This window comes from Gekko japonicus, unplaced genomic scaffold, assembly GCF_001447785.1.
Source record: "Gekko japonicus isolate JY-2015 unplaced genomic scaffold, Gekko_japonicus_V1.1 scaffold281, whole genome shotgun sequence".
NCBI lineage: Eukaryota > Metazoa > Chordata > Lepidosauria > Squamata > Gekkonidae > Gekko > Gekko japonicus.
In genome coordinates, this window is record NW_015174281.1 from 128,231 (window position 1) to 144,721 (window position 16,491).

General features: G+C 42.9%; 1 protein-coding gene across 1 annotated transcript in view; it reads right to left on the minus strand.

Moving 5' to 3' along the window:
• The window catches only part of LAMC1 (laminin subunit gamma 1), a 161,300-nt gene that overhangs the window by 60,246 nt on the left and 84,563 nt on the right, over positions 1-16,491 (minus strand). Inside the window, exons 2-4 of the mRNA XM_015423874.1 lie at positions 15,013-15,317; positions 6,014-6,144; positions 3,854-4,020 (exon numbers count right to left, since the gene is read on the minus strand). Of these exons, the coding sequence (XP_015279360.1) occupies positions 3,854-4,020; positions 6,014-6,144; positions 15,013-15,317 (603 nt within the window). The remainder of the gene's footprint in view (positions 1-3,853; positions 4,021-6,013; positions 6,145-15,012; positions 15,318-16,491) is intronic.

Genomic DNA, 16,491 nt, shown 5'->3' on the forward strand with positions numbered 1-16,491 from the left:
ATTCCTGCCCAAAAATAGCCCTGGAGATCAGTGGCTTAAACAATGCTTTCGGTTCCAGTCCTTCATCAAAGGCCAAACAATCGTGGCTTCCTTTCCTTGGATACCTGGGGCTGTAAAACTTGGCAATGGTGCCACAAGTAGCACAGGCAGAAGACTGCAGGGACATTCCTGATTTAGAGCATGGGAACCTACACGTCTGGCTTCAAAACATCTTGGGTCAGCATGTTAAAAACCCCAGGCATATTTTAAGCTAAGCAAGAGCTGGAGGCAAGCAACACTAGCTCCACCCACCAACCCCTGACCTGAACACAGAAGAATATTCTGTCTTGCCGAAGCTTTGGTGCAGAATTCACCCATGCACCACAGTTATGCCAGAGTTCTCTGTGCAATTAAAGACCAGGGAGCCAGCAACAGAGGTGCACATGGGAGAGCGCTCTGCCAAATCCTCTTGTACTGGGATGGAAAGTCCTTGGTATGTGGGCACATGGGAAACTGACTGAGTTGTATGATGGGGGTAGTCCCTGGAATTGCAGCTATGCTGGAGATCAGGTGGGGAGCCTGGATAAAGCTCCCAGGCCAATTGTCTGCTTGTTAACAGCAATCAGGCCTCTCCTTCCAGTGCTGTTTATTGTCTGCTACCCAGCTCAGCCCACAAAGGGCAGAGTTAACTCACAAAGCACAGAGTTATGGGGCGTGCACTAGAGAAACACAGTCTCACAGCTTGGACTTTGTTTGTGGCTCACTCGCTATAAAAGACTGGCCACCACAAATAAGAGGAAACAGCCTTTGGAAAAATATTAGCATATGGACAAAACTGGGCGGTGGGGGGGAGGGAAGGATGGCTGGGATATGCTGCTGAGTGTACCAGATTTTCCACCCCTTTCCAGCTGTGCTACGGTTTCTACCCCCTTCCCACAGCTCTCCCACACAGTTACGCTCCTCTCTGGCATGCAGGCTGCAGGGGAAAAGATAAGGGTGAGAGCAGCTTCCCCCAGCTGCATCCTGTGTGTGTGTGGGGGAAGGCTTCTGCTTTCCTTAGCACAGACAAATCCAATAGCTCATGTCTCTGTCTGAGACAGAGAACAAGAGCTCTCAGACATCGGTTTCGTCAAGACTTCAGCTCAAAGTCAGTTGAACACACAGATGGTTGGGGACTTTCAGCGAATGCCATTTGCAAGAAAGGAAGAAAGGAGGCCCTTGGAAGAAACTCTTCTCCCTCCACGCAATGAGTCAGGGATTCCAAGTGCATGGGGTGGGGGGGGGGGGACACAGCATGCAACAAAAGGGACTGAGGCATATTGCAAAAAAAAAAAGCACCTCTATACTAAATGCACCACTTCTCTCTCTGCTTATGTTTGGAAAGCAACATTATCCCAAAGACAGGAATAATAGTGCACCTTCATTCTCTGATGCAGCCTATATGGAAATCTCAGTAGGCAAGGTATGGGGTAATCTCCAAAGTTATCCTCACTACCCAGGAAACACGTTACTTCCTGAGCCATGATGAAGAAAACACAAGGGAAGGATGGGGTGTCACAAGGCACAGACACTGTGGCTATCTCACAGGGGCATGCCCTCCGGGTTGCTTTGGGATCTTGCTGAGAAGCCATTGCAATAAGGCAATTGTATCATACTCATGGGATTTAGCAAAACAAGGCAGCTTGCTTTTACTCTTCACTGTTACTGTTGTACTGTTAGTCTGGCTCCCAAATAGAATTTCCATTGGCATGGGGGGGGGGGGAAGCAATTCTGTCCACCCACCCCAAGGGAACCTTTGATCCTCTGCTAACTTTTTTCTGGGAGTTTCCTACCTCCCCGCAGTAGGATGTAGGGGGCATCAGAAAACTTTCTCCCACCCTGTGCCTACGGAAATTCTAGGTGGGAGCGGGACCCAAGGTATTGTCTGCCAACCTTCCCCCCAACACCACCATTATTGGCCTATCTGGCAAATATGCATGTGGAATTATGTGGTAATGGGCTAGATGGGGATAAACCAGGGGCATAGCCAGAAGATTTTGGTTGGTGGGGAGATAAAGACCACCTAAAAGATTAAGGTAAAAGTTCCCTTGCTCGAACGCCAGTCGAATCCGACTCTAGGGTTGCGGTGCTCATCTCCATTTCAAAGCCGAAGAGCCAGCGATGTCCGAAGATATTTCTGTGGTCATGTGGCCGGCATGACTAGATGCCGAGGCGCACGAAGCGCTGTTACCTTCCCACTGAAGTGGTACCTATTTATCTACTTGCAATTTCTTGCTTTCGAACTGCTAGGTTGGCAGGAGCTGGAACTAGAGACGGGAGCTCACTCCGTCATGTGGCACACTCGGGTCTCGAACTGCTGAACTACCGACCTTCCACAGCCTGCAGTTCAGCGTCTTAACCACTTGAGCCACCGCAGCTCCGAAAGACCACCTATCTGTCAGTTAATATCTTCTCTGCAAATATTACTCCATGTTGTCCCTGTTGTTTGAGGTGAGGTGGACGTCTAGTGGAGACAGAGCCTTCTTTGATGTGGTTCACTGCCTTTAGAACCCCCTCCCCACAGCTGTTCATCTGGCATCCAGCCTGCTCAGCTTTACGAACCAAAGACATTCATATTTTCCCAGGCATTTTCAGATTGTTAAAGGGAGGGTGTGAAACCAGCTCTATCATTGGGTTTTTGCGCTTGCTCTTTCAGTCTTGGCATTTTTTTGATGACAGTTTTATCGCTTAGATTTTTTTAGATCCTCTAGATCAGAATGCTGTTGCTTCTATTAAGACATGCTTAATTTCGCTGCTGCCCATAGTTTTGTTCTATTATTTGCTTTTTTAAACTTTCATAAGTTGCCTGGGAGGTTTTTTAAAAATAATAATTAAGAGCACTGGAGGATACACAGATTTCAGATAAAACAGGTTCTCCCATGCTGTTGTACTCTTGCTATTTCAAGTGAGAATCTCTGGCAAGACTGATGCCCCTTCCCTCAAACCCTTGCCTGACAAAATGTTCTAGACACTGACAGATATGGAGATGCTCATTTTTCCAGCTGTTACATGTAGCGTTTCCACTCAGCACCTGCTTCACCTGCCTCATATCTTTCAGGAGTAACATGTCCCCCCATCTTCCAGATTCTAACCCACAGTTTGCAATACCCAGAATGTCTTAAAGGACTACCACCCAAAATGGCAGTCTCATATTGGGTTTGCCAGCCTCTCCCACTCTATACCGTCTCCTGTACAACTCACTCGGTATCCAAACGTCATTATCTTACATATTTCATATCGGCAGCAGTATTCTTCCCTTGTATTTGCATAAACTGAGTTGCCTTGGTACAGATTTTAAATTTTTTAAATTACTAAGAGCATAGCACGCACAGCTCTGGTTTCCTTATGGTAGTCCCCCTCCGCGCTATACTAAATCAATGATGCAAGAGTGAGAAATGCATTTTTAATCTAGCATCTTGAAAAACAGATAGGCATGCCAACAATAACCATAGATAAACGAACCACTAGTAGCTAATGTGATCCAGGGTTTAAGATAGCAACAGAAGAATTACCTAACACTCTACAAGGCCCAAGACATTTCTACCACATGCTGAGTGATAAGATGAACATAAAGACATTGGAGGGGGAAGATGGAGAGAAAACAGTTTAAAACTACGTTAAGCTCCTGCATTAATACAGAGACAGGAAGCAGCTAGACTTACGCTTGCCAGAAGGGGGGAAAAGAAGGAAGGAAGAACGCACACCGAAGAGTTATTAAAATTGGCTACCACCCACATGACTGTAGGAGGCGGTGAAATAATTGGCAGGGAGGCTCCCCCCCTCCTTTCTCGGACAAAGCCAGATTATTTAAGAACAATCCCCCTCACACACTTACGCAAACATTCGTTGGCACTCTCTGCCGTTGCTCTTCGCCAAGGCCGGTCATTGTAAAAAGGAAGGCACTTCTCACAGTCAGCCCCAAAGGTATTGTGTTTACAACTGCAAGCGAGTTTTCCATATTCGTTCTTCACACACTCACTTGCGTGGCCATTACACTTGCACCTGCAAGGCGGGAACAGGCTTCAGACAAGCGGTACATCTTGTGCCCAGAACACGTCCAAGCCCTCCCACACAGCCACAGACCAGCTCGCTTCCAAGGGACTCCCAGGACCTGACCGATCCCCTTAAGAGGAAGGGAATCACGCTGCACTGCTTTATCACTAGTAATGAGCTGATTTATTCAAGCAACACCCCTGCTATGGCTAAGAAAGCAAGAGTTTTACCGTGTTTTGACGTGACTTAACTGAGGAATCAAACTCTTTTCACAACCCATGGTGAAAGAGCGTGTTAAATGCAGGCAACTGGCAATCTGAAGCTGGCTGTGGTCCCTCAACTTTCCCATTATTACACAACAGCACCTTATTTCTCCTGGTGACATCAAGACATGCACAATAAACTCTTACACATTCAGTTCCAAATTGAGAATAGTAATGGAGTCCGGTCCTCAGCTGAGATGCGAGTAAAGAGCTCTTTTAACACCCTGTTCCTCTCATGTGCTTTCGGCTCCTCTCATGTGTTTTCTGCTGGCTAATTCTCACATATAAGCCAAGAGTCGGGCAAGTGGAAGTGAATAACAGAGGAGACTACCTAAACCCAGGGCTCTTTTTGTAGAGAAAGCCCAACATGAACTCATTAGCATAATAGGCCACACCCAACAGCAGGAACTCATTAGCATATTAGGCCTCACCCCTGACAGCACAGCTCATTAGCACATTAGGTTGCACCCCCATGTTACTAGAAGTATCCAGCCTCACCCACCTTTTGCTTCTTATTCTGTTTACCTTGTTTGTTGTCAAAACACAGGGCTTTTTTTGTAGCAGGAACTCCTTTGCATGTTAGGCCACACACCCCTAATGTAGCCAATCCTTATGAGTTTCTGCTGTTAGGTGTGGCCTGTTATACTAATGAGTTCCTGCTGGGCGTGGCCAACTCGGGAGCCAGCCGGAACTCCATTCCTGTGCGTTCCTGCCCCAAAATAGCCCTACCTAAACCTCTGATGCTGTTCGCATGAGGTAAAGAAGGAGTTACACAGGAAGTATATTGGCTGGTACAGGAATAAGGAAGTGGGCAGAATCAATACTGCTAGCCATCCAGATCTCAATTAAAATGAAAGCCACAACAGCAAAAAAGACAACAGCCTCTGTTGGAAGTTAGCCATTAACCAGGGCTGCACATGTAAAAGTGAACATATAACTTTAGTGCTACTTCAACTACTACTGACTTCCTGACAATTTAATGAATTTATTTGTGGCTATTTTACAAGCTTTGTTTATTTTTTAATTGGCTTTGTGATTTAAACTATGGACATGAAATTCTTAGCCACCTTGGGGGTCTAAAAGGCAGAAAGACAGTATAAGACTGTTCTAAAATAAAATAAAATAATAAAAGATTGGGAATAGAAAGACATTTCCCTCTTCTCAGTGAAACTATTATCCTGGATGAAAATATCAAGTGACCGGAGGGGCACAGTCTGTGATAAGAGGTTAATCACACAACAATTATTTTTAAACACTGTCACAGTTTGTTTTCTATCACCGATAGAGGCTTTTCTATAAAATTCAAGCGGCACCCATACTCGTACATGTAAATCCGGTGCCAACAAAGACAATGGATGCGTAATCAATACAGGAATAGTGCATAGGGCTGTTAAGTATCAGTCTGGATGTATAACAAATGTTTATTTTCTTTCCTTTTCTGGCAGTCTTATCACCATCTTGGTTATAGGTTCACTACTGTCCTACCAATGTAAACTGTGAATGTATTATGTAAATGTTTTTATTGATGTACACCACTCTGAGCCCTGTTCCACATGGGGGGGGGGGGGGGAGGGAGAGAGAGCTGCCCCTCACAGCATGCATTTTGTAACTGGTTCCACCCTCAAGGCAGCCATTTTGCGATGGCATCTACTACCTGTTCTCCACATCTCCAAAGTGCTCACAGGCTCAAGAAGGTCTGCTTGTGTAAGAAAGACGCAAAAGAATTATTCCTTACTTACCTGCCACCCACAGCGAAGTCAGAAATGGCATAATAATATGACTTGAGAACTTTGGGATCATTGAATACTTCATCTCCAAAGGTGTTAAGACGATTAAGGCTTACTCTGATATCAGTCGCAGTTACCCATTCCTAAAAGGAGAAATGGAAATCAATCCACATAACCCAGGTAGATAAAAACAGACAAAACCACAGTCAAGTTCAGCTAATGCTAATGCCATGACTTGCTAAATGTGAAAGAGGCAAGGGCATTTCGAAGCAAAGTCTGAGCGGTGTTAAAATATAAAGGCAGGAAGAGGAGGAGACTGGAGGAAAGATCAGTAGGATAAACATGAAAGACAAGTATGTCCATATGATACCCTTCCTGAATACACTTCAGTTTTGCTCTGTAGGTTTCCAGTATACCTGGAACCCCCTCAAACTTATGTAATGAAGTTTAAGGCATTTATTTAAAAGTTGTGTTCATAGAGTGGTGTCCTATTTCAAACACTTGCTTATTAACATTTAAGTGGAGCTGCGGTGGCTCAAGTGGTTAAGACGCTGAACTGCAGGCTGTGGAAGGTCAGTAGTTCAGCGGTTCAAGACCCGGGTGCCGCATGATGGAGTGAGCTCCTGTCTGTAGTTCCAGCTCCTGCCAACCTAGCAGTTCGAAAGCAAGAAATTGCAAGTCGACAAATAGGCACCACTTCGGTGGGAAGGTAACAGCACACTTCAGTTTTGCTCTGTAGGTTTCCATTATACCTGGAACCCCCTCAAACATATGTAATGAAGTTTAAGGCATGTATTTAAAAACTGTGTTCATAGAGTAGTGTCCTAGTTCAAACACTTGCTTATTAACATTTAAGTACATATCCATAGTTTTTGTCTCTAGGACATGCAAGAGTGGTATGCAACTAATAATGACCAAGTAAACCCAATCAGTTGACCTGAAATGGTTTCCATCTTAAAACTGTCTACCATAAGGTGATACAACATGAATTCCACGAGCAGCCAAGCTTTTCCCCCTCCCTTTCAATTTGTGACAATTCTGAGAAAAGTGATGGTCACATAATATCAGCGGTGTTACTTGGACCATAATAGGATCAAAGAGATCTATTATATTGCTTTCCCTAACAAAGCAGAAACCTGGCTGTATCTCTGTGGTATCAAACCACAATATTTTGAACAGTTACTTGAGCTGGGTCTGTGTGAATACATTAAATTTGTTTTATTAGAATGTAAAGATTCTCAACTAGTTGAAAGGTATAGAACTCCTAAAGCACTGGAAACTGGCTGTACAGTTATTTCTTTAATTCCCATATGCGGTGCCAGGACATGACTTATGTGACAAGAACAAATTAATTAAACAGTTCTAGGTTCGTGAGAGGAGGCTACCTGCTTCACCTCTGCATGATTTGCTCTTTTGGCTTCATCTACTCCTGATCAGAAGGAAGCTGGTTGTCGAAGCAGAAATCTATGGGATATGTCCCTCTGAAGGTAATTCACACTCCTCCGTGCTCTAAAAGTAAACTCCTCCCTGAGTAAAGGAAGAAAGTATGCCTCCGCTGTTCCAAGTTTGGGAAACACTTGATCACTTGAAGATGGGATTCTCCCTCCAAATAATAACAATTCAAGAAATCTCCCAGGCAATTTAAAAAAAATAATGAAAAAGGACAAAAAGCACCAGGGCCAGATGGGCTGACGGCAATGCATTACAAACATTTTAAAGAAGTAATTTAACATGGCCTTTTCTACTGAATATACTTCAAAGTATGGGCTATGGCCCTGAACTCTGGAACTGGATGCAAGATACATACTTGAACCAACAAGCAAAGATGTTCATAAATGGAAAATCAACAGAAGCAATTTCAATCAAAAAAGGAACACGGCAGGGATGCCCCTTGTCACCCCAACGATTTACCCAGCGATAGAGACTTTTGCTAAAAAGATCAAACAAGGCATAAGGATCAAAGGAATAAAAGTGGATGATGTAGAATTTAAAATTAAATCTATGCAGTCAATTGGGGATCCCCCCCCCCAAATTGTTACAGAACGTAATGTTGAAAAATTTGTATCCTTATCAGAATATAAAATCAACAGGAAGACAAAAATAATAATGAAATTCTCAATACAACAAGAAGGTATTATCAAGGGTATAGAATGTACAGTAGCCACCAATCTCTCCTTATATATAATTGAATAGTGGGTGCCAAAGTTCTAATTCTAAAATGCACTCCCTTAGTGTATGGCTGATGGCACTGCTCCTCAGCATATATCGCCACCAATCAGAAGGCAAAGCCCGGGTCCCGCCCACACCACAACTGCTGCGACAACCTGGTCTTTTGCATATGTAAGCTGATTGGACTTCACTCCATTCCACACCTCAAACGAGCACTCTCCCAGAGCCTCTTTCTAGATCTCGTTGTATTTATTTCCACAACGGGCCTTATTTCTAGTTCCTTTAAATATCAGGAATAAATGTGACTGGGTGAAACTGTAATCTTTTAAAAAAACAATTATCAGAAGACCTGGAAATTGATACAAGCAGATTTATCCAGATAGGGGGGGAAATAAAACCTTGTGGCTGGGAAGAAATTCTGCAATCAAAATGAATGTACTGCCAAAACTAATTTTTTTATTCAAAATGCAACCTATGCCTATAGAAGAAAGAATATTGATAGCATGGCAAAGACAGATAAATTTGTTTGGAATGGCAAGAAACCAAGAGTAAGCTTTAAAATATTTCAAGACAAGAAAAAGAGAGGAGGGCTAGCAGTTTCAAAAATAAAATTATATTACCAAGCGCCAGGCCTGGTTTGGATTGAGGACTGGATTGAAAACCCAAGACAAAGAATAGTAAAACTTGAATCAGCAGGCCTAGATGAAGGCTTACACAATTATTTATGGATTAAGAACTCAATTAAAACAATCATAACATAAGAAAGAAGTCATGTAATTAGAGATGGACTTTGGAAAATATGGTTTACATGCCAGAATTTACTGAGCCCTCCAAATTCTCTGCTCATGTCTCCAATAGAAACTTATCATGATAAGAACACGAGAAATAAAATACTTTTTTAACCGACAGCAATATGGTAAATGCTCAGGGGAAAATCAAGTCCTGGCAAGATATTAAAGGTGAAGGAATCAACATTCAACGGTTGCTATTGTCAATATGTTTCAAGAGTAAAGAAGATTATCAACAAGGAAGGTAAAGCTCTAAGAGAGGTAAATGAGTTCGAACAGCTGACCATTTACTATGCTGCATAGATAAGTTATTAGTTCAGTTAGAAACAGAAGAAGTAAAAAACTGTATGACTAAATAGATGCAGAATTTTAGAAAGCAGATACCTATGTATCAATGAGAACAGTTAAGTTTACAGCAAGTCAGGTGTTAAGAGAAAATTGGTACAAAATGTTTTAAGTTGGTATATAACCCCAAAGGATACTGAGAAAGCAGACAAAAACTACAAAGGAAAATGCTGGAAATGTCAAGACATAGATGGAACCTTTTACCATATGCGGTGGACTTGTAGAAAAGCAAAAAGTATTGGAAAGAAATAAATGGGAAAATGCAGAACATATTAAAATTTAAATTCCCCATGGAAGCTAAGAATATGGTATCAGATATATTGCCTAATAAATTACCAAAAGTTTTGGGAGAGATGTTCAAATATATGGTGACAGTGGCTTGAATTATCTACACAGTAAAATGGATATTAGACGTCTGTCCAAGCTTGAAAGAACAGGAAAATAAACTTGCCCACTATGCAGTAACAGCGAAATTTAACAACCTATTTGAGAAACAGATCGATTACAAACTTTGAGGAGAGATGGAGTTTGTATTATGCAAGCAGGAGATAAATTTAGAATGAGAAACAGTTTAAAAATTGTATATAAACGTATCGCAATGCAGAAGCAGAATGAGAACAAGTTCTGAATATAAATGTAAGTGGATTTTGAAGAGGGGAAAGAGGGGGAGTTGGATTTATATCCTGCCTTTCACTCACTGTCTCAGAGCAGTTTACAATCTCCTTCCTTTCCTCTCCTCACAACAGACGCCCTGTGAGGTAGGTGGGGCTGAGAGAGCTCTGAGAGAACAGCTCTGAGAGAACTGTGGCTTGCCCAAGGTCACTCAGCAGCTGCATGTGGAGGAATGGGGAATCAAACCTGGTTCTCTCATATTAGAATCCGTGCTCCTACCCACTACACCAAACTGGCTCTGAGCAGAAACATCTGTTTTACTTTCTAATTATGAGATATATAATAGACTTTCCTTAGTATTTTGATATAGAAGAAGCTATAGCGAGTATATAAAAATGGCAAAATAGTTAATACTGACTATGTCGTAATGATGAAACTAATAATGCAGTTGCAAAATATATCAGTTATGAAATTTGAAATTTAAAATATTGAATACAAAAGTACCTTAACAAAATTAAGGACTACTGTATTTTATAGATAATGGCTTAAAAATTATAATGAAGGAGATGATGGGGAGAAATATTTTCTGTTTTATACACTCTGTAACATATAATTAGGAGCTGCGGTGGCTCAAGTGGTTAAGACGCTGAACTGCAGGCTGTGGAAGGTCGTTTCAGCAGTTCGAGATCAGAGTGTGCTGCATGACGGAGTGAGCTCCCGTCTCTAGTTCCAGCTCCTGCCAACCTAGCACTTCAAAAGCAAGAAATTGCAAGTAGATAAATAGGTACCACTTCGGTGGGAAGGTAACAGCGTTCCATGCACCTTGGTGTTTAGTCATGCCGGCCACATGACCACGGAAATGGCTCTTTGGCTTTGAAACGGAGATGAGCACCGCAACCCTACAGTCGGATTCGACTGGCTTTCGAGCAAGGGAACATTTACCTTTACCTAATATATAACTATCCTTGATAAATACAATTATTTCCCCCCGGACTCAGATATGACAAAGATATCAGGAGAAATAAAAATTAAATAACTTGAAGTTCTTAAGAAGAGGCTGCTCTGTAACATTTCCCATCCCAGTGTCTACAACACTGCTCTCCATCCTGACACACAACCAGCCCACAAACATGCAAGTACAACCAAGCCCTGCTTAGAAGCCTGTTTGGGGTGGGTTTTATAACTTGAAGTTCTTAAGAAGAGGCTGCCTCTGTAACATTTCCCATCCCACTGTCTGTAACACTGCTCCCCCTCCTGACACGCAACCAGCCCAGAAACATGCAAGTGCAACCAAGCCCTGCTTAGAAGCCTGTGTGTGGGGGGAATCTGTTTTGCACCCTTCTCAGAACGGATCCCTTGATGCTCCCCAACCCCCCCCCTCAAAAGCTTGGGGGGGGGGGCTTTCCTTCCAGTAGCTGCCAACACCTCCTGGTTTTTACCTCTCCTTTCCATTTTTATTCCAGGAGGAGGATCAAACAGAGTAACGCTGGCACCTGGGCAAAACTTGCAAGTAGGAATCAAGGCAGTCTCTTTTTTTTTAAAGAATTTCAGGTTGTATTCTACTACCAACATCTCTACAACATACACAGGCTACAGAAAATATGGTGCAGATACTAACAGAGGAAGTCTTCTAACCTAAACTTGGAAACTACAGTACCTCACACCTGCTCTTCCCTCCCACCTGCAAGACACAAAAGAGAGTAACAGGATGCTCTCACATGGACATACACAAAGAGCAGCTCCTTTTCAATCTTACCCCCCTCCCCATGGGTAGAAGACTCCCAGACAATCTGCATTCTGACTGCAGAAGACCACCAGAACACAGCACCCAACAATCAGGTTCCTGCACATCACAGGGATTTTTTAATCTTCCTGCAAGATGTGAAAGCATACAGGTGCAGAAGAAATGAGGTTTTCCCCAGCCCAACTGTCTCCACAAACACTGGTTCATCTCCATAAATGTCACCCTTTCCTAAGATGAAATGGTTTTCCCCAATTCTTGTCCATGACAGCTGGGCACTGCTTCTGCATGATAATGCTGTTCTGGCTGGAAGTACGTACAGCATTTTATTACACTTGTGTGTTTATTAGGAGGTTTCTGTTCTCCCAAGAAGTAAAATAAAATACCCAGTTCTTTTCTCACTGGAGAATTTTTTCTTCTTTTCTTAACTAGGACAGGATGTAGTGGCCTCTATTTCAACCCTACTTAATTAAAAAAATTAAACTAATCGATGTGAGCTGTGAACTTGTGAATGATAAAAAAAAATATCACTCTGGCAGAACTTTCTTATGATGGTCATCCTCACCTTGTGACCATCACTAAAACTCTTCCCATTTCTATTAAGTCCCACTATAAACTTCAGACGAGAGCTTTAGAAGCCTATTTGAATACGGTTTATAAAATCCTAAACCAACTGCGCATTCCTTCTCCAATTAACCCATGTTGTTACTGCTCTGTGCTTTGAAAGCCATAAAGTTACAAATTCAACAGAGTAAAAAAGAAAACAACCAGAGTGTCTCAGAGTGTGTGAGAGAGAGAGGTTTTGCTTTTTTTAAAAACGCCAGCTTTATTTGGGAATCTAGCAGACAGCTGTTCCCTTGCAAAAAAAAACCACACAGGGGGTTTCAAACCATCAGTCTGTAGCCAAATAACCAGCTGATGCAGAAGCGTACAGAGAGGGTCTCTTGCATGCATGTGGCAGAGGCAAGGCAAGGAAGCAAAAGGCAAGCAGAACTGAACGGCTTTACAGAATATTTACACACCAGCTCTCTCTGTACTGTACCCTACCCCTTCCATAAGCCACAGCTATTAACCTCAGCTGTGCAACTTTGCATTAACCGGTTAGCAAATTTAACTGGTCTCAATGCACTTCTTTTACACTGACTTTTTAAGCGGCAGCAGCACAATATGATAGCAAACATATACATCCACGAAGCAGACTCATCGTAGCCAGAGATTCACACACTACACATTTTGACTTGGGTTCCTGTGAAGCTGCTGTTGGTCTGGGATCTTTGCCACCTCCCTCCAGGCCTTTCCAGCCCTGGGAAAACTTATTCCTGTGGGGGGGACGGACAACTCACATGTCCTAATAGCCACTCAGGTCAAGTGCTGCATTGGAGAGGGGGAAGGGAATGAAATCACCCTTTCTGTCTCTTGCGTGAACAGAACTCTGCTCATGGAAGGGAAAGGAGCAGCTTCACCTCCCTCTCCCTCCCCACTACAGCTTCCCAAACCACCTAGCGTCTATTAGTACATGCAAGCCCTTCCTCCTCCCCACCAGGAATAAAGATTCTCAGGGCTGAAAAGGGTGGGGGCGGGGGGGGGAAGATCCCACGGTTCTTGCGCAGGATCCAACTTCTCTGTGTTTGCTACACAATCACAGAATCTACTGTCTGGAACACAATTCCTCACTTCAGCCCATATGTGTACGAGACAAGACAAAGCAGGAGAACTCTCGAGCTATTCCACAAAACGATTTGAACAAGCCAGAAAGAAGAAAGAAGGTAAAGTGAAACAAATGTAAATCTCTTACACGGTGTGATGCCTTGCAGTCAGAAACACACACAAGCCCTCCCTCGGCTGTAAACCTAAAGGATATTTTGTTTTAATTCCTCATTTCCCCTCAATTTCCATTTGCCGTCCCTCCTCTAGACCACTGCTACGCGTGAGAATCAAGAATCACTGCTACAAAATGGACATCCACCCCCTGATATTCTTGCCTCTCAAAACGAATGTTAAACCTTCCTTCTTCAACTGCTGCAACTGCGCTTGCCTACATCGTAGGGGAGACACACACAGAATAATCACTTAGCCATAGTCTTGGTGCTCACAGTGCCTGGTATTTTTCCCATACCACTGCTACGCGTGAGAATCAAGAATCGCTGCTACAAAATGGACATCCACCCTCTGATATTCTTGCCTCTCAAAACGAAGAGCTAATGTTAAACCTTCCTTCTTCAGCTGCTGCAACTGCGCTTGCCTACATCGTAGGGGAGACACACACAGAATAATCACTTAGCCATAGTCTTGGTGCTCACAGTGCCTGGTATTTTTCCCATTCATTTCATGTAAAAACAAATGGTTTAAAGCCATGCTGAGAACACAACAAGGAAGCAGATAGATGCCATGGAGAAACAACAGCAACACAACCCCACAGCTTTAATTTCCTTAAAAGGAAGAAGTCTGGTTTCTACATCTGAAGTGTAAAGCAATGTAAGCTTAATTAGATAAAAATCAGCATTCGTTTCCTCCTCCAAAGGACAGCAGGAGGACGAAAGGACCAGCCAGAGGAATAAATTCCTAGCTATCTTTCACTGTAGCTTTTAAGAACTATTCTTTATTTTATTTATTGCATGTCTATTTCATACTTCCTCTCCAATGAGGAACTGCTGCGTATATCTCAGCTCTGGTTCCCATCAATATGGATCATGTGGGAATACTGCCTGGCAGATTGTGTCCCAGGATCCAGGTCCGCCTCCTTTCATTCTGCTGCCCTTAATGGAATACCAGAAGCTGCTTCAAGTGCTGTGGAAGCACCAGACTGGCTGATACAGACGTTTGACAGACTAAGCTGTGAAGAATCTTATTAACCAAGGATATCCCAAGCAGTCTAGGAGCCACACTGAGGGTCACAGTTCCTGATTGCTTTACACTGAAGGGGAACAGGCTGCTCCAGAGGTTTCTAGTGGAAAAATGGCTTGTTGCTTAACTCAGGCGCTTGCCTGCTTCCTCCCAATGCACATGGCACTATCAAAGACTTCCCGGTTTCAGAAGTCTTCAGTCTTCGAGAATGTCCAAAATGCAAGGGCCAAGATAATTTTTGCTTCTGCCTCCACCAAAACTGGGATTCTAAGCCAGGGCTAAGCACAGTTTAGAACAATGTTTGCGGCAAACAAATGAACCTCATTTGGACATCAGGACAAAACTGCAAAGTCTTCAATTGTGCTCTGTGCCTGAGGGGAGGGGGGAGGGAACATGCCAAGGAAATGTCCCTCGCTAACAGAGAGAGGTCTGTGACATCCGAACGGAGCCCTGGATACTAAAAACCGAGGCCTACCTGCTACAATCTCTTGCTAAATTCTAAGTCTCTTTACCTGTAGAACAGGACTGTTATCGAAGTTGTAAGCGCTGGGTCTTCCCTCCAGAGTTGAAAAGGCCACGTTGCCTCCCGTGAGGGGAGAGATGTCGCTGAACTCATCTGTGCAAAGTGCTTGCTGTTCGTCCTCCCCAGTCCTGATGAAACCCCGATTGGGTTTGTGATAAGTGTTCTCACAAGATCCACTGTAATACTGGTAAGGCACCCATGGACCATCTTCCCGAGTACGCTTGTAGATGACAAAGCTCTCTGGCCGGCTGGTGTGGAATTTCAGACGTACATATGTAATATCAAACGCTTTTCCTATAAAAGAAAACAACCAGGAAGAGTTGAGGAAATTAAATCCAAGCAGCTGACTTGAAAACATAAAGAACATCTCTTCTGTAAGTACCAAGATTTGACAGTACTATATTCTGGCAAGCGAGAACAAGGAGCTAGGCTCATCATATCACAGACCTGTAATCTGTCACTTGTCTAGATTGAGCAGTAGGGGAAGTTTTATCAGTTCAATGAGAACGAGTCTCCCACACCCAAAACACCTACCCACAAACACACCAAAACAGACAGCACAGTCAAGTGGATAGGTGAAAACAGTTACAGGTTGATAAGCTTTATCAACGTAAGTGTGAGACTAGTATACCATGTAGTTATTTAAAGATTATCATAAGCAAAAGCGGCATGGCTGACTTTCACATTTTCTTAGTTTACTGTTATCAATCATATTTGCTTCCTGCCTTTCTCTCTGAGGAGTTCAGAGCTGGGTACATGCTGACAACAGCCCTGTTATGTCGATCAAGATCTACTGACTGGCCCAAGGTCCCCCAGTGAGCTCTATGAGATGACTGGGGATTTGACTCACGTCTCCCCAGTTCAACTACTCACGGATACTCATATCAATTTTCAGCCATGTCTATGGAATACAACTGTAATGGCCATCCTTAAAAACATAATTATGAATCCATCATCTAAGCAATATCACACACATAAAGTACTTGTAGTAAGGAACAATCAACAGGAACAGCATTTTCTATATAGTTACCATGAGAGCTATTATTCCTTAGGAATGCACATATCAGATTCCAAGTTCATCATGTGAAAACTCTATAGTAGATTGGTGATACCGTAGGTTTGTGTTTTGTTACTAGTTCCTGCTATTTTATTTACAATTTCTTTAGAACACTTATATCCCGCAGCTCTATAGAATCCGCTTAAAGTGGCTTACAAAGTAAAACATGGTAAAATCATAAAAACCATGCAAAGTAACAAACTGTTAAAACAAACAATTAAAACCAAAGCATAACAGTAAAAAAACCCCAACCCCACAAACTTCCAGCCATTAAAACCAAAGCATAACAGTAAAAAAAACAACCCACAAACTTCCAGTAGCCTAAAACTATTGGCATAGAACATCTCTCAGTCTAGAAACAGACTGAAAACAAATTTAAAAGCATTAACCCTTTAATTAAAGTCCTGGGTT